We start from the raw sequence: 24,116 nt of genomic DNA, 5'->3' as shown, positions 1-24,116 counted from the left end.
TATGTAATCAAATTGGCGAATCTCAAGACGTTGAATAACTTGAGATTAGCAAGATAGAAAGGAAAGGAGATGCCAAACAGGAACCGTTTCGATGAAAATTAGAAAAATTGGCAAACTCTGATAAGAAACGATCGACCTGGAGTCAGAAAACAAAGTCTGGCCAGCAGCGGGACTCGAACCCGTGACCACTCGAAAGCATAATATGCTAATCACAAGTCCACTTGCCTGATTATGAATATTAACACAATGTACTTTCACTTTCAACTTGGCATCTCCAATTGCATCATATTTAAATCGACAGTTGACATATTAGACCTAACCTAACCCGAGCAGAACTAGATAATCTCGCTAGTATATTTAATTTAACTGTGATTTGATCTCATTTGCCTTCACATCGTACCAAATTCATTGAAAATCAGAAAAATTAGCAAACTCTGATGAGAAACGATCGACTTGGAGTCACAAACCAAAGTCTGGCCAGTAGTGGGACTCTAACCCGTGACCACTCGAAAGCATAATATGCTAACCACCAGTCCACTTGCCTGATTATGAATATTAACATAATGTACTTTCACTTTCAACTTGGCATATCCAATTGCATCATACATATTTAAATCGACAATTAACATATTTGACCTAACCTAACTAGTATAATCTCGCTAGTATATACAATTTAACTGTGATTCGATATCATTTGCCTTCACATCATACCAAAATCATTAAATCAGTCCGACTTTTCCAGGGAATGTGAGAGAATGCACCGACGCAAGGAGATCTGGGGTCACATAGAGCAACAAGCGATGCAACCGTCGTCGCAAGGAAACAACTCCAGCGACACGGACGACGCTTCGTACGATAAATCTCAACCAGACGATCAAGTGGTATTATAACTTTCAATTCTTAGCTGCGTGGTGAGTGTCACTCGACACCCATATATCACATCATCATCTCCCATATTTTTTCTTTAATATAATAATACAAATACGGTACGAATTGTCTGAAGTGACGGTTGATTTTATACATTTTTATGTACTTTCCAGTCTCGGAAGACCAACAACAAGGACAAGTCGCTATTCCGCAAGAAGTCGGACCTGCCGCAGGACAATCACGTGCCGAAAGGCGTCGTGGGTAAAAGACCCGGTGGCGGCTTTGTGCGGACCCCTCATGATGTTAACAAGTGCTAGTGACGTGATATTTAATCGTTCAAGTTGTGAAACTGTAATGAATGCGAACTCTTCATAATCATGGTGGGCATTGTTTCGGTTCGCATGTACGTTCGGAACGCTGTGCATTGCCAGTGTCGATAAGGAACGGCCGTGTGTTGAGAGAGAGAGAGAGAGAGAGAGAGAGAGAGAGAGAGAGAGAGAAAGAGAGACGTTGAAAATTTGTGTATTTCATATATAAGTGATTTAAGTTTAGGTTTAAAATTTGTACATATATATATATATATGCATACATCAAATGTTATTTTATTTTATATTGAGAAATTTTTCGTTTTAAATGTGAGCTTTTTTAAAGATCGATCGGTCTCGAGTCACAATTTGAAGATCGTGTGTGTATTTTATTTTTTTTTACTATTATATATACAATGTATTTCGTCCGCTGTGTTGTAATTATTGATCGCGTTATGCCATTCCAATAGAGGTCAATATGTTGCAAATTTTAAAATGTCAAAGTACGGTCGAACTCTAAATCTTCTATACATATATTTAAAAATCAATGTTTGTCTGTCTGTCACGCATGCGTTCTTATACCATTCAACCGATTGCGATGACACTTACATGAGTTATTGTGTGCATGTCTGCGTATTTTGTATGTCTACAGATATAAAGATATTTTTAAAGACGACAACGCCATTGATTACACTGAGCAACAAAAAAAATTACCAGAGCGGAGACGAATCAATCTATATCAAATTTGACCCACTGAATTCGAATATGACAATGATTTTTGTTTGTTTTTGCTATGATAGTTAAAAAATGCGCAATTTTTAGCTTTTGCCGTCAACACATCTCGAAATCTAGTAATCGCTCTTGCATCAAGCATACGATCATCAAAAAGAGCATTTTTTAAATAAAATTAGTACGAATTCTAGCAATAAATTATTTAAAATTAATGTTGATGAAGAATTAAGATTGCATCACTCCATCTCATTCGCTCACGCTCACTTATGAGCTAAAAGCGCCCCTAAAACATAAAACGCCCCGTCTAAAGCATTTTATATTGAAATTTAAAATCATTTACCGCTCAAATTACTACGTTCAGAAAAAAAAATTATATAAAAATTGAAAATCAACTTTTATTAACGTAATGAAATATAGAACTGGCCCAATAAATCCGAGATAGCTCGACAAAATTCGCTACATAATTAATTAAACGTATTTTAAAACAATTAAAATCACAATCAATAGACAAAAAATATGGCTATTGATTCTAATACTTACTTTTAACACAGCAATACTAGATTTTGAGTTGAAGACTGAAAAAGCCATAAATCTGTAAAAATTGCACATTTTTTTAAACGCTCATATTTCATTAATGAAAAGAAACGAACAAAAATCATTGTCATATTCGAATTCAATGGTTCAAATTTAGTAAAGATTGATTAGTCTCCGCTCCGAAAAGTTAAAAACAAAAAAGTTTCGCTTACTGACTGAATATTCATTCTAATTGAAGCATTTTTTATTAAACACAGTTTTACAAATTGCTGTACACATTTACCAATGTTTCTTGGTGAATGTGATAATGACTTAAATTGTAGTGTAAAATCTCTTGTTCTCATCACAAAACACAATATGCAAGCTTTCTTTGCACGTCTTTTGTAAATGTGGATATATTTCATGAATTTAAAAGTACACACTGCGTTAGAGTTCGGCCGTATTGCGTTTCAGCTTATCGTATCAAATTATGTAATTATACCAAATGACCGGTTTCATCATTTCAAATTATCGACACACGCACGTCGATGATTTTCCGCCTTAAGTGTCGTTTTAATATTTACATGCATTATGAATAATAAATATAAATAAATAAATAAAATAGTCATTACTACTTTGTACTCTCAAAAAAAAGAAAAAAATTGTTACGACGCATAAAATGTGAATTTTGATTAGCGTATAAGGTGCATATAAAGTATTACATATATTTTTTGGGCAGTTATATATATTTTTAGATGAACATTTGACACTATTGTTTTCTTCGCACATACATACGTGTGCACTGATCCGTTGATATTTTATACGCAAAACTTTTTTTTTTATTTCATATTTAAATTGTACTATCGTGAATTTTTCTAATTTATTCCCTGATGATTTTTAGATATTTATTCACTGAAAAAGGGAGCCTTAAAAGCGGAAAAGGTTTAAGCAATTACCGTATACGCCGTTATCATATGTAGAACTTTGCATTTTTGAAGCCGCACAAGACTTTTAAAGGTCCGTTTATATTATCCAACACTGCGCGGAAAAGACTACTTCTATTCATACCATACAGCAGCGCACTTTCGTTAATATGCGTGCACTCGCTACTACTAAACGTGAATATTTCCACATTGGCTGAAGAAACCCGGTTCTGCTTGATACATTTCGGTGACATAATATGAATAGATCGTGTCGGTTACTGCTGTTTTGGGTACGCCACTTACACATTACGAAAGATTTGAATGTACATATGATATATGTACTAAAGAATATTTTTTGCACTGCCGTTTATGCAGAGAAATTTAATAATACAAGTGGCTTAAGAAGGCATAGTCTTGTAAGATTGTGGTATGGCTGTCGCCATACTTAATTATTTTCCGCCACAGTCGTCTATAGTGTGCATTGTGCAACTTTTAACGATGCACTTTCCCATTTTGCGAGTAATATGAACAAACTTATATCATACATAAGCCGAACAACAAACACCACACACGACTGTGGCGGAAACTAATCAAGTATGGCGACAGTCATACCGAAATCTTACTATACTAAAGCCACCTCTATTATTATTATTAAATTTCAATGTGTTTATGTGCAGTTGCCGACTTCAGTTGTACTGGAAAATGTAAACGAACCTTAATATTGTCAAAAGATATGATAATTTTAGCTCGATCTTAACTGCATGAGTAATTTTTAACAATTTTATTTCCATGTATATATTATTTGTATCGTTTTTATTTTTATTTTATAATATATATACACAAACACACACAAGGTACAAATATATACTATGTATTATCTCAAAAGGTTTTTACACGTAGGACATTGTCTCAAAACGCTGACAAAACAAAAAAATATATCAAAAAGTAGGTTATTTTGTAATAGTGTTTAATCGTAATCGGTACAGTGTTAGTGCTATTTTGTCATACACACGTTTCATTCCACGGATTGTGCGTTCAATTATTTACTTTCGCTTTTTCCACAAAAACTATTTTATGATTATTCTATATGTGTATATATTAGGTATTCCCGGAATTAATGTCGTTTTTGTAATATGCAATTTTGACTATTTTGTACCCCATCCACAAAAAATAATAGAGACGTGTCATTCAGAAGCTCATTTAAGGAGCAGTATGTTATTGTTGTTTCACGCGGAAAAAAGTGCCGTAGAGGCTTAAAAAATCATTTTAGACAAATACAGCGATATACTGGATGTAAGGAAGTGCCAACGTTGGTTTAAGAAATATCAATCGGGCAATCTCAACTTGGATGATGAGCCTCGATGATGAGTGGACGGTTCGGTGCATTCAAGAGGATTAAGCATCTCTAAAGGCGGATATCGAAGCAAATCCAATTTTGACTCTTGATGAATTATCGCAAATCCAACGTTGACTCTTGATGATATATATCTTGATGAATTATAAATAAGTTTGAATGTTACGACATTAATTCCGGGACGACCTAATATATTGATATATTGTATTGTAGTGGATCCGACGTGACGTTGACTCACTTTTGTACGTGTTTGTTGTGACGACTGTGATTTTCGGCAACTAGTTGAAATAGTGTCTGTTAGTCGTTTATACATATTATTATATATATATAAATTATATTTTTACTATCGTTCGATTCGGAAGGAATTTCAGCAGTGATAATGGATCATTTTTTTTACCTTTCAAATGAAAATTAATACCTATACGTATACAAATATTGTTGCTATATATTATTATATTTGATAAAAGTGCTAAGAATCTCCCAATTTGTGAACCATCAAAAAAAAAAAATACGATAGAACGGGACAATAATGTTGTGCGATGGCGCTAAAAAAAAATACATAAACGTTGATTTTGTAAATTGCCTATTTATATTTATCGCCCACTTCTTTATATTTATATATAATAATGAAAACTATTCGTATAGTACAACTTATCTGAACACAATAGTCGTTTGAAACATTTTTTAAATAACTATTGTTACAGTGTTTATACATATATATTTATTATATTTACTGAAATCACATTGTATGACAAAAAAAAATTATATATATACATATATATGAAAATTACATTTAAAAAGTTGAATAAATGCGTAATTAATATATACAAAATATATATATATACGTACTAAACATACGTATCTTCTTTTTTATTTACCCTTGAATATTTCAATCGTTATTTTGAAGATTTCATTGTATTTATGTGGTAGATTTGGTTCTGGTGAAGATCAAACACGTGCGTTTTCAGTCATGTTGTTTATTAAGACGATACGTGCGGAGGTTTAGCGACCAACCGCGCGGAGCACAGGTCCAACTGCTACTAACCGTTACATCTCTACCCCTTTCCATCCCCTTCTCACAATCAGTCGTAACATACCCTTTCTCAGCCTTAGCCCATACATCAGCCTTTCGTTCAATTCCAACCCTACATGTATGTGATGGTGAAAAAGTTTCTTATGATATGCTTTCACCTGATGGAGGATTTGTTATCATCATATACATATATATTATATAATATCGATATTCTGTGTGTCTGTGTAAGATAACGCTCGCCGTACTATAACAGTCGTTTCGATTCGACATACATATGTACGTCACACTTCTATATATACAATATACATACTGTTTGCTACCAATGTTTCCTCTAGGTTTATAGACGGCGCTAAGTCTCTGAGCATTTAGCGCCATCTAGTGAAAATTTATTTAATTAAATTTTATATATAGGTACATAGGTAGGTAGTTTTTACCTTTTTTCATATTAAACAATCAAATTAAATATATTTAAAAGATATTTGACCGCTTGCAGATCGACACGTTTATTTTATTTAATAACTTAATATGCCATCACCCATGCGATGACATTTCATCGGGTACAACGCTAATCTATAAGTATAAAGGTGAAAACACACTGAATCGAACGACACGGGCACGTTCTTGACCTCCCGTGGTGAAAAATCTGCAGTGGCTTTTGTTTAGATCTAAGCACCAGATGACTGGAATCAGAGTAAGAGCATTTCAAGTGGAGTCGAAGTCGGAGTCAGAACATTTCAAGTGGAGTCGTAAAAAACCAACCGACTCTTTACTCCTTTTTATTATTTTTTTTTTATGGTATTCGTCAACTAGTCTTAAATTTTATTCAAGTAAATCGACTGATAAATTGAGATTTGAAATCGTTGAATCGCACATATTTTGATGTGTTCTGGCCAAAACCGATATTTCCTGTCTCATACTTTTTTATTAAATAGTTTATGAAATTCATACACATATACTATGATTTGACTTGAAAAATCGTTCAAGTTGGAGTCGAATCATGAACTAAAGCCAGTTAGTAAATTTTGATCCGATTCCACAACCCTGGTCAGAACAGAGGTTATTTTTCTATAAACTAACATTTTTATGGTCAGTTATTATTAAAGAGTGGACCCAGAGCGCGCCGTTCATTGTTCAATTGTTGTAAATGCATTGTTAAAGGTTCGCCGAACCTTTTTTTTTTGGACCCTAGCTTTTTAATAGAGTCAAACCGCCCCAATTCCTGGAAAAAGCACGGTCTCTATCTGCGCTCTAGTTATTATAAATTATTAGTAACCTTTGAACAATTGATTTCCAAGGTCTTTTTGGCGCGATCCGGTGATTAGTGATGGTAAAGCAAAAAGAATAAAATATATAAAGCCTATAACAGAAGTAGGAAAATAATAATAACATCATGCTAAGTATGTAAAATGTGCTCGACCACCTCAACTTAACTGGCATTGAAGAGATCCAAAGAAGGTGCCAGTAAGTTAAGGAGCCGAACAGCTCTCGAGAGGGACGAGTTCATGAACATAGCCCTAATGGGCAACAAGATCTCACGTTTTCTCTAAACCCTATGAATTTCAGATTTTTATATCCAAATATAATAAAAATTTGGATTGGCGAATAGATAAATGAATATCGTTGAGAAATAATAGAGGACCAAGGTTTGAACCTTGAGGAAACCCAGAAGTGGTAACATATAATACTTACCAGAAAAACTACTCTCAAACTTGACGTATTGACTTGGAATAGCAGATACTAAAGTTCCATAAGTATTCATTGCAGTTCAAAAGATGCGAGAATAATATCATCCTTCATTAGTCGAAAAAAAAAGGTTCACGCCTAAAATATAAACTACGCTCGAAAACAACGTCCATTTAATTGTTATAGTGCAAAGAGTTGGTCAAGTCATTAGTAAATCATAGCAAATTAGAAATTGCTGATCTAGTTGGACGAAAACCATGCTGCTGATCAATAAGTGCATATTGACAGTGAGTATATTGAATATGTTTGTCAAATTTGGATGCACAATCTGCAATAGTTAAAAAATATACGAATTCTGAAATTGACGATTGTTTAAATCAGAAAAGTATTGCAAAATAAAACAATAATGAAATTAATTATTTTCTTATTTATTAAAAAATTACTAAACTAAAAATTCACCGCTACATGACTAGCATGTATGTGAATGAAAATATAACTTATCTGCATCGTAATACACAGTACATAAATGCCATTATTTTATTCGAGTTTTTCACACAAATGCGTAAATAAACCGTTGGATATTTACAAGAACGAGTTTGCACATCATGTCGATCTAAAATTTTCAGCTTTTGAATTACTGTGCCTTTTTAGCGCTGATCACTCTCGTCGGATCGAATCTGAAGGTCTTGACTAATGGACCTTTGCCAGCTTTATTGAACGACATTTCGTCGGTTCGTTGCCGATTCTCGACTTCCTTCGTAGTCTTCAAATTGGACCAAGTCTCTTTCGCGTTCGTTATGAAACCCTTCTTGGGTCCCGTCACTTCCACGTCGTGTTTTATCGCCCGGGGAATATTCAACATGTCTCTGATTTTCGTCGTCTTCAACAGTGTCACTTGGAGGAGAGAAATCGAGTTTGTAGACACCCAATATAACAGGATCGCTCCGGGGAAGTGAACGGTGAAGGGCAGCATCACGATTGGGATAGCCCTGAACGCGTACTTCAGCATCACCATGTTTTGGGATGCGAGCTTCGCAGAGTCCGCCCCAATTTCGATAGTGGCCCACATGGTCAAGCTGGTCATTATGGGTAGTAGGTAGTATTGATCGGGTACAGTCAGATCTGTGAACCAGAAGAGGCCGCCGTGAGACATGCTTTCGACGGGATAGTTAGCCATGCCTCGGAGTCCCAAAAAGAACGAAATGAAAAAAGGAAACTGCACCATGGGAGTCAACGCATTCCTGATGGGTTTTATATTCCTCTCCTTCATGAAGGCGCTCAGTTCGTGAGCGCTTCGGGCGCATTGGACCTGGTCACCGCGCTGTTTGGCATCGGTCATTTCACGCTGTATTCGAGTCATCGTCGGCGTGTTGTTCTGCATGTGAGCGTTGTTGCGTTGAGTCATGATGACGATGGGGGTGAGCAAAACCCTCACGCTGATGGTGCCGGCGATGATGGTGGCCCACCAGGGCATGCCCAGTTCCATATGCAGCCACTCGAAGGTGCTCTGCACTATGCCTAAGGGCGAGTAGCCTCCGAGGCCCATACTCGAGAAGGCAGGCTCCAGCGGCAGAGGACCCGTCAGCTCCGGCAGGGCTTCCACCACCGCCTCACGGAGCCTCACGGGGATGGCCGGAGGCTCCGGGAGGCTGGCCGTGGCCGCGGCCGAGCTGAGGGCGCGGAAGCCTCCCTTTGGCGAGGCTGCGCCCCTCCATAGCTGCAACGGTCGCGCGAACGCTCGCAGCCGCACCGCATACATATCTCCAACACACAGGTTATGTCACTCTATTGAAACTATGACACTTGTCTTAACCTATTACTAAATGGCCATGTACGATTCTCTCCCTTTATTTATCTAGTCAGCAAACCGATGGGAACACTACAGCTGTTGGCCGATATAAACTCGAAAACGGGCTGCAAATTATCAACTGATCCTTATTACATACTTTTATTAAAACATGAAACCTTCTGTATGAAAACACTATTTCAAAGATGCAGAGAAGTCCGTAAACCCGTATACATTTGTGTTATAGACTTTGAAAAGGCCTTTGACCGTGTCCAACACGTTTGCTTGGTGGAAACTTCAAAAAATATTGGCATAGATGATAGAGATATCAGATTGCTACGAAATATTTATTGGAATCAGACTGCGGTAGTGGGCGTCGATGATCAATTCACTAATGATATTCCTATAGAACGGGGCGTCAGGCAAGGATACATCCTATCACCTACTCTTTTTACAAGCCTCTTTTATACTTCACTTCACTAATTAAAGTAGTATATAAAAAGAAGATACGCCCAGGACCGTGCCTAGGAGTTCAGCCGCTTGTGTGCAAATTTTAATCGGTCGTTCATTAATTTTATCAACATTTGTATAAATCATATTAATAAAAAAAGAAGCGCATGCGAGTAGTGCAAAAATCTTACCTTGTAATAAATATAGATACATTTTAATCACAATAAAAATTAATCAGAAAACCAAAACGTTTAGTTGTGAGCAAGACCACAGAAAACAAGAGAGGCTGAACAATTTCAAGTTCATTAATGAAAACAGGGTTCTTACCCCCAATCCCACGTCTAAGACTATTGGCAGCGTTAACACTAGAGGTATTCTACCGCGGTACTTGATAGATCTATCAAATCCGCGGTATTTGATAGATATATCAAATACCGCGGTAGATACCTCTAGTGTTAACGCTGCCATTCTTTTGATGACCAGCACCATCCAATTCTTAACATCCTTGAAAAAATACATCTGGTAATCGCAAAAACAAAAGACCTAGCTCTATGCGGATCGAGGCTACACCTGCCATCCCGTTATTTCTTCGAATTATAGTACAAGTTTTTGCAATCCACAATTACACAACAAGACAACCTAAATGCATTTTATAAAGTACTGTGAAGTGGGGGCTTCCAGGATCGGAGAGAAAGACGCAGGAGCGTTGTAGAAGGAGTTTATTTGTGTGCTCTCGTCGGCGCTCCAGGTCGGAATGGTCTCCAGGCTGAGAGCACCCCATATTTATACCCGTTGGGCACAACACACATACATACATACACACACATGTGAACTATTGGTCAATGAGTGGGGCGATCCCATTGGCCGTTGCATACGGCTCATTCATACATAGAGGCAATTTTGGCGGGAACGAGAGATCAGGTGATCTGCGCTAGTAAACCATCGGTCCACGAGCGCCACTCACCTAATCTCTACGTTACAGTACGATGTCTTGTTTCGTATTTTTTAAGGAATATAATTTTTTCGGGTCTACGTGACGAGACAGAATGTTAAATTACAGAAAACACAAATATCGGAAGGCAAAGATCGAAAATCGAAAGATCTTAAGTCGAAAGATCAAAAAAAAAAATTCTGCGCACATAAATACGGGAGGAAAAGCCTGTTCCTCTTGTTCCTGTTGTATCCTGCTCGCGCAAATTAAGTGAGTATGTACCGTTTACCATGCACCATTTTTTTTTTTTGATCTTTCGACTTAAGATCTTTCGATTTTCGATCATTGCCTTCCGATATTTGCGTTTTCTGTAATTTAACATTCTGTCTCGTCACGGAGACTGAATTTTTTCGACTCTCATTTATTTCGGCCGCCTGTGTGCGTTTCACATATTTGTACATGTGATAGGCGCAGCCCTGGATACGGCCGTCTGGAGTTTGTGTGTTTGCGCAAAAAGCTTGTAAAAAATAGGAATTAGAGTTAGGAAGGGGTGGCGAAAAGAGTTGCAGAAGGGTAGCCGAATCGAAACCGACAGCAGCAGCAGAGCCAGTGTCAGATGTGTTGTGCCGGTGATGTGGGTGTGGGCGTGAGAGTGGATGCGAGTGAGAGAGTGAGAGCGAGAGCGAGAGCGAGAGCAGACACGGAAAGACAGAGACAGAGAGAGGGAGGATGGAGCCCCCGGCTAGGGCTGCGCCCCCCGAGGCCACCCTCCGAGACAAATACACCCGGCTGGCCACCGAATATTCCAAGGCAACCTCACCACACCTTCTGTCACTCGTCGCCAATTTCTCCCCATACTGACACGATTCCCCTCGCGACAATTAAATATCCTCAATTAAAACTCTCTCGAACGCCTTTGATTTTACTCACCCTCATTCCACTCACGGATGCTGGCAATTTATTTGATTACCTCCCAACCTCCGTATGAGTCTTCGTAATCGATCTTACAATTGTCATTTCCGTTTATATGCCACTCGAAACCCACTATAGTCATTCACTGGAACTTTTTAATTAACTTCACGCTAATTGACGCAGATTTTTTATTTTAAATTCCCTCTTCGGCATGCTAGGAAAATCCATTATATATATTGAATTAATTGTACAACTTTTTTGCTTTCATTCAACCATACATTATGTATGATATTTTTACAAGGCTTCTATATGTTTCACTCCGGCAATGTTCCTACATTCTTCCGATCGGTTTGAAACTTTACCATTTTGCGCGGTTTGGTCACCGATAGAAACATTTTTATTATACACCTATAACTTTATCTTTTTCACAGTATATCTTATAAAATTTGCATTATCTCACATATATTTTTACTTCACTCATAGGTTATATTTTATAGATGATACTTAGTTCTCATCTTATTTATCATAAATTAATCTACGGTCTGTATATAAATGGCTATTTCAACAGTAATAAATCTATTTATTTTATTTTTTACATAGATATATACCAAGAAGGCCTGAAAGGTAGATCCCAATGCGCCTTCCTAGACAATTAATTAAAAACATTGCAGCATTTTTTTTTTATTACATAAATCACTGTATTTCAAGAGGCTGAAGTACACGAAATTAACAATTAATTAATTAATCCTTCGAGACATCTATTGATTTAGACTTGTACATAAATAAATCAAAACCAAAGCTCAATCTATTAAACTTGAACTTATCCAAATACGCTTTCTCCGGCTTCTTTATAAGGAGCAATATGGGATTTACCCATATTTATTTATTTCAAGATTGTCATGGGTATGGTCAGCTACACTTCTCTTGATCACAGGAGGAATGGTGCCCTCATCAAGTTCTTGTTTTCTATATTTAGGGCTTTTATCTCATATCAATCTATTCTGGCCGAGATTGGCCTCCATGCTCCGGAGAGTTTAATCTGGACCCGCCGTCGTCCCCTATTTCATATTCTTCTGGCAAGAACTGTGGCATATTTTAATTCTCCCATTCCTCGAGGCTTCCGTTTCTTAAATCCACTCGATGGTGCCATTGAAATTTGTCATATCTCTTTTCATTCGCTGCACCGCTTCCTCGGTTAAAGAGATCGTAGCCAACTAGAGCAGTTAATATTTGACAATTTTAAATGTTAACTGCTGACTTGGCTGTTATATGTCGTGTATTTTTTCTTCTGTTATTAATCTGTTAGGCGAATGTGTATGATTAATTGATATAAAATAAAATAAATCAAATTCAGATATTTGTGACAGCGGGTAGGATGATTTTTGCCAATTTTAGGAACCGTTTCGACAATGAAAATCGGATACATTGGCAAACTATGTTAAGAAACGATCGACTTGAAGTCACAAATATCCAAGTCTAACCAGCAGTGTTAAAGATTAGCACGGGATCGAACCCAGTAATGGCTCGGTGCTAAACATAAAAGCCACCACCGAGCCATACTGCTGGATAAATAAACTTTCAAAATGCAAATTCTCCCAAACATGCTACTGTTTAACTTATAAAAATGTTTGGCTGCCAATAATTCGAAAACACATTGCCTTGCGAGCGAAAGTTTATTTATAAAGACGAGTTTCCGGAAATTTAAGCAAAACGTTCGCATCTATCTAAATATAGATCATGAAAAATTGTTTTTACTGGTATTATTTTAATCAGTTAAAGGATTTTCGTTGTGTGCCGAATACTCGGCAAGATTATTAGTGTCATAAAATTGCTATCGCTCCGCCAATTCAACGTTGGCATATGTTTTCATATTGATAATTGTTATCAAAGCTTCACTTGGCGCTTCTATACATTATTTCAATACAATACAATTTTAATGTGATTTTTATTCCTGTAGATGAGATCACATTTGAACGTATTGAAGAAGGGAATATTCGACGAGCAGGCAAAGTCGGCCGAACTCAAGGAATTGCTCAGAGAGCGCGAGCTGAGTCTAAGAAAGGACGAGTTGGAAATAGACTCGCTTAATTTTAGAAATCAACAGTTGACCAAAAGGGTGACAGTTTTGCAAGATGATCTTGATGTACTTCAGGTAACCTCCGAGCTAAATAATCCAACGTATATTTGTGTCTTCTAACTTATTCGTTGTCGTTTTTTGTTACTTTCACCAGTCGAGTAAGAATGCCAAGAAGGGAAAGCATAAAAAAGACGAGCGTGGTCAAACTCAATCCGTACTCCCTTCGAATGATTCCATTTTACAAGAAGAATTACAAAAGAAGATAATCGAAAATGCTCACTTGGTGTCAAATGTACGTTTTTACTGCATCAAATGTTGATTTATACTCATGTGCTAAGTTTATATATTGACTTTTTATTATTCAGATGGCCGATAAAGACTTCGAGCTGTCCCAGCTGAAGTTGAGGCTGTCCGACGCCGAGAAGCAACTGTCCGAAACCGATACTAAATACAAATGCGAGTTGCAAAAGTTGAAAAATCACAACCAAGAGCTCGCCGCAAGTTTAGAAACCGCCTTATCCAGTAAAGAAAAGACTAATTTACCCGTTCAAGGAACGCCCCATAGGAATAATCAAATCCCCGGTAGTATCAACGGTGATTTCATATCGGACGTTGGAAGTTTGGTAAGTCGGTTTTGTACTACAAACGATTTAATTACTATATTATATGAATTCATTCATCTTTTCGGTTTTTAGATCGGAAGCGAAGACGCCCTATCAACTGAAGAATCTCATTTACACGAACAACTCAGTAGAAAAACGGAATGTTTAGCTAAAATGGAACAGGTTTATATCATTTAGTAGTCAAAGGACGATAGCAGTCGACCACTTGGATTTTATATAATATATACAAAGATATTCAATTGATGTGTTTTGTCAGTGATGATATATGGATGTGAAACATTGAATGCCAAGATATTACACAGAGTCGGCATAATGAGGAGAGATAGGAAATAGAATAAGTGGGTGAAAAGTATGTTGAGGGTAGTGGAAAGAGTGAAGAGATTGAAATGGCAATGGTTGGGTCACATAGCTAGAAGAATAGAGGATATTGACGATTAGAAGTGAATAAAAGCACCATTATGACCATACTAGTACTATTTTAGACTAGGCAACGGTACATTATTACTCTTGAATATGGCTTAATCTTTTTTTTTTTGTTATATCAATCATGCTAATTTAAAAATATTTAAATAAAACCCTGTCCCGTCATTTCAAAAATTATTATAAATTGCTATTGTTGCGTAGGGGTGGGTGGAGGATCCAAGTAAAAGGCCAAAGTCGTTTCACAGCATTTATTGGTGATTAAGGAGATACACACACTGGCAGTGCTCCATCCAGAATGTCTTGATATGGTCTAAGTACCTCCTTATAAAGGACAGGTTACTTCCCCATTGTTTAATCACGTACTCGGATGTGCAGTCCCACGCTTTGGCGTTGTCAGTTTTAAGAACTCCACGGGAATGCGACCGAGTGCCGCTATCGCTGCTAAGTGCATTCTAGGGTCTCCCATTGTTTAGCCGACTTGCACTTAAGCCTGGAGATAATCCTCGAAACCAATTATAACGGCGGCTCCTTTTAGCATATGCTACACTATTTTAGAAAAAAGAGTACTTCATTGCATTTCAGGTCAAGATTGTTTTCGTAATGACTAGTGATAGGACTGAAGAGTTCGCTATCAGAGCCTAATTGTCTACATATCGTTCATTTTATTTGTTTATTGAATGTTTTGAATGATATATAGTTTTATTGCTTCGATACGTGGTTCAGTTGTGAAAAAGTAGCATTGTTATCATTTATGGTTAAAAACTATCTCTATTTATAAGGATATTTAAAATACTAATATATACTTACAATCCTTTTTATAACGGTACTAAGAAATATAGAATATTTATAAAGACATGTCAACATTCCTCAGAAAGTGCTCGATATATGTATGTATTACACTGAGCAACAAAAAAAGTTAACGGAGCGGAGACTAATAAATTTGACCCACTGAATTCGAATACGACAATGATTTTTGTTGCTTTCTTCTCGCTTATATAAGAGCGTTTAAAAAAAATGAGCAATTGTTACAGATTTTTGGCTTTGATTTGCAGTCATTAACTTAAATCGAGTAGATATTGAAATCAATAGTCAGATGTCTTTTCTATTGTTAGTAATTTTTTATAGCTTTAAAATACGTATAATTAATTATCTAGCAAGTTTAAAAATATACTTTTTTCGTACACATTTTTTTTTGTAATATGAGCATATTTCGCTTATTTTTCACTTAACCACGTTTATAAGGATTGGTTTTTTATCTCAATTTTTTTTTTTTACCATCTAAACGTAATAATTCTAGCGATAGATTATTTTAAATTGAGTAAAAAATTATGAAAAATGGAGAGCGCATCATTCCATCTCACTCACTTACGAGCGATTTATATTGTAATTTGAAATCATTTACAGTTCGAATTAGTGCATTCGAATAAAATAAAAAATATTGAGATTTGAAAACCAACCCTTGTAAACGTAGTGAAATATAAAATTGGCCCAATAAATACATAATAATAACTTGAGAAAAATTCCCAAGATAATTATATATACGTATATTAAAGCAATAAAAAATTTAAATTGACAGAAAAACCAAAAATCTCTAAAAATTGCTCCTTTTTTAAACAAAAGTTGGTTGGTTGTCTCAAAACGAGAGACAACCAACAAAAATCATTATCATATTCGATTTTTGTTAATCCAAATTAGTAAAGATTGATTAGTCTCTGCTCTGGTAAATAAAAAACGTGATTTTTGTTGCTCACTGTTATTAATAAACACAGTTGTATTGAATTCAATGTCATAATCCAAAGTGGTATCGGTTATTATATATGAGTAGCTCTTTATTATTATATACTAGTAAGTCGAAGGAATATTAAATAAATTATTTATTCTAGGAAAATCAAACCCTCCGGATCGAATACGACCTTATAAAACTAGAATTCGAATCATTGAAGTCGAACATTCAAAAGGACCCGGCGGAATCGTCTATCTCCCCGTTTTCAGAACTATCAACCGTCGAAGACACGTCCATAGGAATATTAGGCAAATTGAAATCACCATTCATTCCGTCTGACGAGATTCTAAATCGCGAAGATTGTCTCAAAAAATATTTCCGAGATAAAATCTCGACACTCTTATCCGATCGACAATTCTGCGAAAGCCTAGCTAAGCATTATTCAGATGAGGTAAATTCCCTCTCGTCATACAATTGTTTTAAAATCGATTTCGTTGTTATAATATGATGGTTTCGTTTCATCCACAGAGTATTGGTCTTCGAGCTCAGCTCGAGTGTATGCAAAAAGAAAATAATTCATTAGAAGACACCCTCGTCGACGCTCAATCTTCAATCGGCAGATTGGTAATATACCCGATGAAATATATACATATATCAGTATTCCGAAAATATGTATATTTTAAATGTTTCTGTATTTTCAGGACGACGAGCTACAATCCACAGTTGTAAATTACAAACAGCAATTGAATATGTTGACGGAACATGTCGGAAATCTAAATGATAAGCTGGCCCAGCAATTCGAAGAGATTCAACATCTGAAGGAAAGCTCCAGCGCAAAGAAATGAATGTGATATAAACCTTATTTTTATTATATTATTGTCAATACGTTATATTATAATATTGAATAAATCATTAATATAAATATATAAACATATATGAAAATTTTATTTAATTAAAAAATAAATAAATTATACCATGAATTGAATTTATTGTTTATGCCTACTTACAAAATAAATAACTAGAATATATCACATGTATGTAGATTTTGAAAAAAATCAATCTAGCTTGATTGAAAAGCTCGCTCCGCAAGAGCAACCTTGTTCAGCTTGTGGATTTTTATCGACCCTGAAGGCTGATTTAATCAGCTCTTCGTGATAATCTATGGTGGATCCTTGCACGTATTCCAGTGAAGTATTGTCTATGACGACTTTGGCGCCGTCTTTCTCGAAAATCCTACAAACACAAATCAGTCACACAAAACACGATATATAATAATGATTAATGGTTCGGGTCGTACTTATCATCTGGTGTGATGGTCTGTTCTAGATGGAACTTGTACTGAAAGCCGGAACATCCTCCGCCTTCTACGGATAGTCGCAATAGAGCTGGTTCTCCGTTTGGAGCGAGTTGTTGGAGACGGAGAACACAGCGATCACTCAATTGTAGTCCGCTTTGGCCCCCATTAGAGGCGCCGCCCCCGCTTAGGGCGCGCACCCCTTTGCATAACCTCAATGCGCGTCTCATCACCTGATCAAACGTCAACTTGACGTCTGTTGAAGTGTTGTCAGTCGAAAAAAAACTTTAAATTGCCAATAGAAAAAATTAAATGACTGATTACACTGAGCAACAAAAAATCACGTTTTTGAGTTACCAGAGCGGAAACTAACCAATCATTACTAACTTTGACCCACTGAATTTGAATATGATAATGATTTTTGTTGGTTGGTGATCGTTTACGAGATATGAGCGTTTAAAAAAATGCGCCATTTTTACAGTTTTTTGGCTTTGGTGGTCTTTAACTCAAAATCTAGTATTGCTGTGCTCAAAGTGAGTATTGGAATCAATAGTCAGATGCTTTTCCTATTGATTGTGATACTTCATTGCTTTAAAATACTTATAATTAATTGTCTAGCGAATTTTAAAAGTCAAAAATATATTTTTATTTATTTTTCAGCAATTTTTTTATTTCACCACGTTTATAAAGATTGGTTTTCTATCTCAATATTTTTCTTTTTTATCTAAACGTACTAACTCAAGCGATAATTGCAATTTAAATGCTTTCGTTGTGTATACGGTTGTAACGCGAAATTTGTAGGGTGCAAGCGAGACAGCATGTAATCCACCTCACAGAGTACAGCGGTCGGACTACATGCCATCTCGCTTGCACCTAATACATTTCGTATTAATGTGCGCGCGCAGAATACGGGAGGAAAAGCCTGTTCCTCTTGTTCCTGTTGTATCCTGCTCGCGCAAATTAAGTTAGTATGTACCGTTTACCATGCACCCTTTTTTTTTTGATCTTTCGACTTGAAATCTTTCGATTTTCGATCTTTGCCTTCCGATATTTGGTTTTTCATGCATTTCACATTCGATCCCGTGGGGTAGACCCGTGTTTTATATACCTATATATACAAACTTAACAACAAAAAACTTTGGAAAATCAAGCAAATACTAAGAAAATTTAAAATATAAATAGGGAAATAAAACAATATCATTGAAAAATTTATACTTTTGAATTTTATTCAAACATTCCAACACTTTTCTTAGATGAATGCCATTACAAAACGTTTCCGTGCCAAATTATGTATATTTACTGTGTTAGTTTAATCAGTGAGAATTCATTTTAAGGTAATATGGCTCTTTACTATTCGTTTTAATGTAGAAAATACCACCGATTTTCGGATCTGCGGCCGGCCCCAAAACAGTCGTGCGTCTTCCCTTTTCATAGCATGAATCTTCCCCCACTTCTTCCAGATTTCTACATTCAATTCCGACAAACCTCGTAGGATATAAAACAGAATATTTCCAAATGTAAATGGACCTCGTGTGACTGCACCATACGAAGCACAACGGGGCGTTATCGGAAGCCTGCTTTCTCCCACCGTTGACGTAAAAGTCAGCATGTCCAATGGGAGACATCAACCCAAAACCGATTCCACCAGTGTGTAGCACTTGCACAAACGCAGCATCATTTTTGTCCAACCTGTTACTGGAATCAGCTCCTTTGAAACACAGACCAGCCGGATCCACTCCGATAATTCGTGGCAGAAGTTTATTTGTGTATTTCAGATAGGACTTTCCGGCATATCCTGCTACATGAGCTCCGATGCTGTGACCCACCACGTCTAAGCTGTTCATGTTGAATCCTGATTTAAAAAGTTGGGCAAGTACATTGCCTAGTCTCATACCTACAAATCGAGCAGCACGCGCACCCCTAAAAATATACATTTTCCTTAAAAACAGTCGATAAAATACAGTAAAATGAAAAAAAAACGCAATCCGACCTGAAATAAGTATAGCCTATTAAACTGCTCGTATCCAAGAGTAATATGTTATATCCCCCTTTGATCCGATAAGTTTCTATAATTACCGATGTAGTTACAGCACCCAATCCAGGTTTATCATAAAAACCATGAATATATAGAACAGTTTTAAAGTTTTTATTAAATTCTACATCGTTGAATATGGTAGCAGACTTGCTGATATTGTAAATGTGAAATTTATCAGTTGCATTTCTAGCCACTAAAAATATCCTGACAGAATTCGAAGAATCCTTTTCAAAAGTCAGGTCGAATATACTCAAAGGACCTAAAATCATAATAAAATATGAAAGAAAATTAAATGAAACTAAACGATAAATAGTTTTAGCAGAACATTCACAATCTGGCAATATGTCTCCGTTATTTTCATCGGCGGCTTTTGTTAGCAATATGATGCAAAAGATCACCACGAAACTATTCACCAAATTCATGTTTCCCTTATTGAGACTGTATCACAATTCTATACATAAATGCATATCACCAAACTCTTATCTTCGATGATCTACATATGTATATGGATAACAATCTTCTAACGACATAATGTATTCATTTGCCTAGACCTCAATTAATTTTTATTAAATAATCGCAAATATCATTACTGTCCATACAGATGCGTGATACAATCTTGGGAAGCTGAGTTAAATGAGCTATGTTAAATTAAAATTCACAAATGGCACTTAATTGAATATTTAAACATTGCATACGTTTGTACATCAACAGGACTGTCAAGTATATCTATAATAATAATATATTTGTTTTCGGCGATTATACAACTGTTCAATTTTGAATAAATATATCAATATATAAAATACGACTTTGAAATTTTTACATTTCACTGATGAAGACACTTTGGAAAAATACTTGCTGTCCCTTACACCCCATTTCGACCAATAGCATTTCGCACGTACAATATTCTATAGTCTGCACAAAATGCTATTTTTTTTTTTTAAATTATACCAGGAAGGCTTAACAGGTAACTTCAATGCGCCTTCCTGGCCAGAAACATTGTACATTTGATATAATTAAATACATATCAATTATTGGGTTTGGTGCAAACGATCGACAAGCGCCAGACAGACTGAACCACAGATTAACTGGATGGCTGCTTTAAACGCAATTCTCGACTTCACGAATGATAGATTGCACATCAGATGACGAGTAACCTTTCGATGTGCACAGATGCAATTATTAAAATTGAGTTGGATCTTTCTGGCGAGTTTAATAGGCCAAAATTCGGAAATAAAGTATCAGAAGCAAAGAACGTATACAGAGGAGTGCGCGCGCATTATGTACACGTGTCGTTAATCTGTGGTTCAGTCTGTCTGGCGCTTGTCGATCGTTTGCACCGCATCGCAATTAATATCCACAGAGACATCTATGGTCAAATTTATAAATTTTCAGCTGTTTTAAACAATTCAACAAAATTCGAGATTGCTGAAAACTCGAGATTTTTGCGAGAAAATGGGTAAGGTTGTCAATTTATTGGAACCGTTTCGAAGAAAATCAGACAAATTGGCAAACTCTGATAGGAAACCTACCTGGAAAAGATCTGGAGTCACAAATCTAAGGTCTGGCCAGCAGAAACCAGTGGGATTTGAACCCGTGACCACTCTGTTCAAAGCATTATATGCTAACCACTGCTATTCTGCTATTGGTAGAGAGGCGATTTAAGGGACAGCACGTGCGTTTTTCAAAGTAAATAATATTAAAAAGACCAAAACAAACCTATGTAGAACCATTTCTCCATATAAAAATGTACAAACTCACATAATATGTATATATGTATTATAAATTGCTTTTAGATTAAAATCTTTTTGTGTGACACAAAATAATAATGAACTATTTCATTTCGAATCGCATGAATAAGTTTTGCCGTCATTAGGAGTCGGCAATTATCATAGATATTGCAATGTATGGCAAAGTTGAATTTCTTTTTACAAACAGACTCAAAAATCTTTATTTTAATTCACATATATATATATATTAGAAAATCGACATGTTCACAATTATTGGGTAATTTCTTTTTATTTTTGTATTAAAAAAAATTAAACACCCCATTTGAGTTCCATAATTTATTTCAAAAATATGTATAAAATCCTAAATAACCATTAAATTATCTATAAATATACAGTATTCTCTAAGTAGCTTAAAAAACATGGTAACAGTATTCATAAATTCTTAATAGAAGGCAAAATTCATCATTTGAAATTTAATTATTGGACTAGTCTCGATGTACATAAATCATCACCGACGTTGCTTATCTAATATTTCACTGAGCTCTTGATACATTATTTCTAAGCATTCCAACCGAGGCATTGTACCCTAAATTAAATTCAAAAAATAATGTTAAAAATAATATTAAATTTAAACAAAATTTACACGTTATATAAACAATTACCATGAACATCGGAAAAAGAAGTTTGTTCTTCAATTGATTTTCTACAATAATCGTCAACACGTAGATGATTTTATGCTGCAATCAAAACCAACATATACATATATACATAAATATATAAAAATGAATTATTATAATAGAAATAATATTACCGAATAAATAACTTCATTTATTATGACACTATTGATATCACACCAGTTGATGAAAGTTTCATTTTTATACCCGGAAGCATATTTCTTTGTATATTGTAAACCAACCGTAGGAATGAACAAAGCAGTTTCTGTAATGAGTTAGTAATCAAAGTTAAAACAATACAATACAATACAAATTTGCACATAAATCTAAAGCCGAACATACCTTCTTGAATTGTGGTGAATTTGTATGCAACGTATAACAAAGGGAATGCAATGCAATAAAGCAATAAAAGGTATGGCAATATTGCAGAAAGCAGCACTAAAAGTAGCACCAAAATCGAGACCAAGGGAATGGAATTTGAATGAGGTTGAAGAAATGGTTTCAGAGTGATTCGACATCCATTTTCAGGATTTACACGCTCGACTGATAACTCTAAATTTCCACCACTGACTGAACGAAATGTCACATTTCGGAATCCAGCAATGGACATCCTCAAGACGTCCACTGCTTATTCTGACATCTGTCAAATTTCTGACAGTGACAGTACAATGACAGCCACTACTGCCAACTAATCTGTAATATAAAATGCAGTGGATATTAAAATGTATTGTAAAATAATCATACAAGTTTGGGACTATTTAATATAGTAAACAGATATATCTCGCGCAAGTCACTAAAATCTGGATCACGGAACATCTGGCACTCGAGTTCTCGTTAGTACACTATTTCGTGTGGTTTACTTTCGATTGATAGAGTTTTTGGGTGCCAGATGTTTTAGTGACTTGCGCGAGATCGATTTTTGTGGAATAATCACCGAACCAGGGAACAGATATGGATAAAATCCGAACGACTTCAGATATAAAAATCTGAGGAATTTTCTTTGGACTTGTTCCAGTATCAAGGAGTAACTATCTTGTTAGGGTGAGCATATAATTGAGCCAGACACTGCGAACTAATGTATAATATAATAGATGAATTGCAGCGACCCTTAGATCTGTCGAATTACGGATAACGAATCCAAGGATTGCTGTTGCCCTATCACAGATATTACCAATGTGAATTTTGAATCTCCACATTGGAAATATCTGTTTTCTATTTTCAAAAACTATTCCCAGATCTGATATAAACATAGAAGTAGAATGCATAGAATGGTCATTGTTAACAAAAGTATCGTCTAAAAGCGAGCCATCGAAGAGAGAGACGAAAAGTCAGAAGAGAGACGATAGAGAGAGAGAGAGAGAGAGACGAAGTTTAGCAAAACAATGAACAAACTCTGCCGCACAGTGTTTTTGTAGCAACATTTTTGGAGGCTGAGAGAGATTCTATGTATTCTACTTCTATGGATATAAATAATTCTTAAAAGAGAATCATGAAACTTGTACGGCTACTAAATAGGAGAACGTGAACGAGAGTCTCTAGGATAATGTCCCGACACTCTGGAATATTGAAGGACAGTATATCGACATTAGCCCATTCAAAAATAGAATTTTAATCCTCCTGCAAATACAGAGCGTCAGATAAATCAATAATTCTCCTGAAAATAAAGAACGTCAAGTAAATCAATAATTTTTCTGTAAATTTTTAAATCTTCCGCATATACTAAAATTTGGAATCGAGAATAGATCAATAAATATCGTTTATATAAATAATAGAAATAATAAAGGACCAAGTTTTGAACCTTGAGGAATCCCAAAAGTGGCATCAGAAAAACCACTCCCAAACTAATTGACGTCGATCCTGTAAATAAGAATCAAAAAGGCGAACAAGATTGTTAGTAAACCCAAGATGACTTAATTTATTGATAAAAACGTGTGATTGTTTTGTCAAATGTCTTCTCAAAATCAGTATATACATATGTCCAACAGTGCTCGCCATGCGAGCTGTATTTGGGCGTAGTACATTTTTCTAGTCTTATCATATTGGTCTTTTTT

At 35.7% G+C, this 24,116-nt stretch overlaps 6 protein-coding genes across 11 annotated transcripts in view; 2 read left to right on the top strand and 4 right to left on the bottom strand.

The window, feature by feature from the left end:
- The window catches only part of LOC143921043 (serine/threonine-protein phosphatase 2A 56 kDa regulatory subunit gamma isoform-like), a 60,502-nt gene extending 57,484 nt beyond the window's left edge, over positions 1-3,018 (top strand). For 4 of the 6 annotated variants that reach the window (XM_077444142.1, XM_077444145.1, XM_077444147.1 and 1 more), the window contains 2 exons: positions 743-881; positions 1,041-2,475. In XM_077444142.1, the coding sequence (XP_077300268.1) occupies positions 743-881; positions 1,041-1,184 (283 nt within the window). In that variant the 3' untranslated portion in view covers positions 1,185-2,475. Of the gene's footprint in view, positions 1-742; positions 882-1,040 lie in introns of all 6 variants that reach the window. The other 2 variants (XM_077444143.1, XM_077444144.1) reach the window with 2 other exon arrangements.
- Positions 3,019-6,527: 3,509 nt separating this feature from the next.
- LOC143920766 (mitochondrial inner membrane protein OXA1L-like) lies at positions 6,528-9,219 on the bottom strand. Its single transcript, XM_077443715.1, has one exon. It carries the CDS (start codon positions 9,167-9,169, stop codon positions 8,045-8,047), a length of 1,125 nt encoding a protein of 374 aa, XP_077299841.1. The 5' UTR covers positions 9,170-9,219; the 3' UTR covers positions 6,528-8,044.
- Positions 9,220-11,142: 1,923 nt separating this feature from the next.
- On the top strand, positions 11,143-17,307 carry LOC143920713 (uncharacterized). The gene is made up of 8 exons (XM_077443656.1): positions 11,143-11,387; positions 13,447-13,641; positions 13,721-13,858; positions 13,932-14,189; positions 14,262-14,351; positions 16,496-16,786; positions 16,864-16,959; positions 17,037-17,307. Exons 1-8 carry the CDS (start codon positions 11,307-11,309, stop codon positions 17,178-17,180), a joined length of 1,293 nt encoding a protein of 430 aa, XP_077299782.1. The 5' UTR covers positions 11,143-11,306; the 3' UTR covers positions 17,181-17,307.
- Positions 17,263-17,895, bottom strand: LOC143920715 (iron-sulfur cluster assembly 2 homolog, mitochondrial). The gene is made up of 2 exons (XM_077443657.1): positions 17,633-17,895; positions 17,263-17,568 (listed from the first exon to the last, which is right to left on the bottom strand). Exons 1-2 carry the CDS (start codon positions 17,857-17,859, stop codon positions 17,391-17,393), a joined length of 405 nt encoding a protein of 134 aa, XP_077299783.1. The 5' UTR covers positions 17,860-17,895; the 3' UTR covers positions 17,263-17,390.
- A 938-nt stretch (positions 17,896-18,833) lies between these two features.
- Positions 18,834-20,086, bottom strand: LOC143921669 (phospholipase A1-like). Its single transcript, XM_077445022.1, has 3 exons — positions 19,996-20,086; positions 19,620-19,923; positions 18,834-19,549 (listed from the first exon to the last, which is right to left on the bottom strand). The coding sequence occupies exons 1-3, from the start codon at positions 20,084-20,086 to the stop codon at positions 18,943-18,945; spliced, it is 1,002 nt and encodes a 333-aa protein (XP_077301148.1). The 3' UTR covers positions 18,834-18,942.
- A 1,628-nt stretch (positions 20,087-21,714) lies between these two features.
- On the bottom strand, positions 21,715-22,993 carry LOC143920893 (phosphatidylinositol N-acetylglucosaminyltransferase subunit H-like). Its single transcript, XM_077443910.1, has 4 exons — positions 22,408-22,993; positions 22,203-22,330; positions 22,054-22,128; positions 21,715-21,977 (listed from the first exon to the last, which is right to left on the bottom strand). Exons 1-4 carry the CDS (start codon positions 22,673-22,675, stop codon positions 21,900-21,902), a joined length of 549 nt encoding a protein of 182 aa, XP_077300036.1. The 5' UTR covers positions 22,676-22,993; the 3' UTR covers positions 21,715-21,899.
- Between the last annotated feature and the right edge of the window lie 1,123 nt (positions 22,994-24,116).

Source organism: Arctopsyche grandis, chromosome 13 (genome assembly GCF_051622035.1).
Source record: "Arctopsyche grandis isolate Sample6627 chromosome 13, ASM5162203v2, whole genome shotgun sequence".
NCBI classification, from domain to species: domain Eukaryota; kingdom Metazoa; phylum Arthropoda; class Insecta; order Trichoptera; family Hydropsychidae; genus Arctopsyche; species Arctopsyche grandis.
Note: the sequence above shows the minus strand (reverse complement) of the source record. Positions and strands in the feature narration are given on the sequence as shown.

Excerpts from the sequence above, each read along its gene's own strand:
- LOC143920715 (XM_077443657.1), bottom strand. The coding sequence starts at position 17,859 with ATGAGACGCGCATTGAGGTTATGCAAAGGGGTGCGCGCCCTAAGCGGG. Across the intron at positions 17,569-17,632 it reads ACCATCACACCAGATGATAA|GATTTTCGAGAAAGACGGCG; the intron begins GTACGACCCGAA and ends TTGTGTTTGTAG.
- LOC143920713 (XM_077443656.1), top strand. The coding sequence starts at position 11,307 with ATGGAGCCCCCGGCTAGGGCTGCGCCCCCCGAGGCCACCCTCCGAGAC. Across the intron at positions 11,388-13,446 it reads TGGCCACCGAATATTCCAAG|ATGAGATCACATTTGAACGT; the intron begins GCAACCTCACCA and ends TTATTCCTGTAG. Across the intron at positions 14,352-16,495 it reads GTTTAGCTAAAATGGAACAG|GAAAATCAAACCCTCCGGAT; the intron begins GTTTATATCATT and ends TATTTATTCTAG.
- LOC143920893 (XM_077443910.1), bottom strand. The coding sequence starts at position 22,675 with ATGTCCATTGCTGGATTCCGAAATGTGACATTTCGTTCAGTCAGTGGT. Across the intron at positions 22,331-22,407 it reads ATTCACCACAATTCAAGAAG|AAACTGCTTTGTTCATTCCT; the intron begins GTATGTTCGGCT and ends AACTCATTACAG. Across the intron at positions 22,129-22,202 it reads TAAATGAAGTTATTTATTCG|CATAAAATCATCTACGTGTT; the intron begins GTAATATTATTT and ends TTTTGATTGCAG.
- LOC143921669 (XM_077445022.1), bottom strand. The coding sequence starts at position 20,086 with ATGAATTTGGTGAATAGTTTCGTGGTGATCTTTTGCATCATATTGCTA. Across the intron at positions 19,924-19,995 it reads CGGAGACATATTGCCAGATT|GTCCTTTGAGTATATTCGAC; the intron begins GTGAATGTTCTG and ends TTATGATTTTAG. Across the intron at positions 19,550-19,619 it reads ATAGGCTATACTTATTTCAG|GGGTGCGCGTGCTGCTCGAT; the intron begins GTCGGATTGCGT and ends GTATATTTTTAG.
- LOC143920766 (XM_077443715.1), bottom strand. The coding sequence starts at position 9,169 with ATGTATGCGGTGCGGCTGCGAGCGTTCGCGCGACCGTTGCAGCTATGG.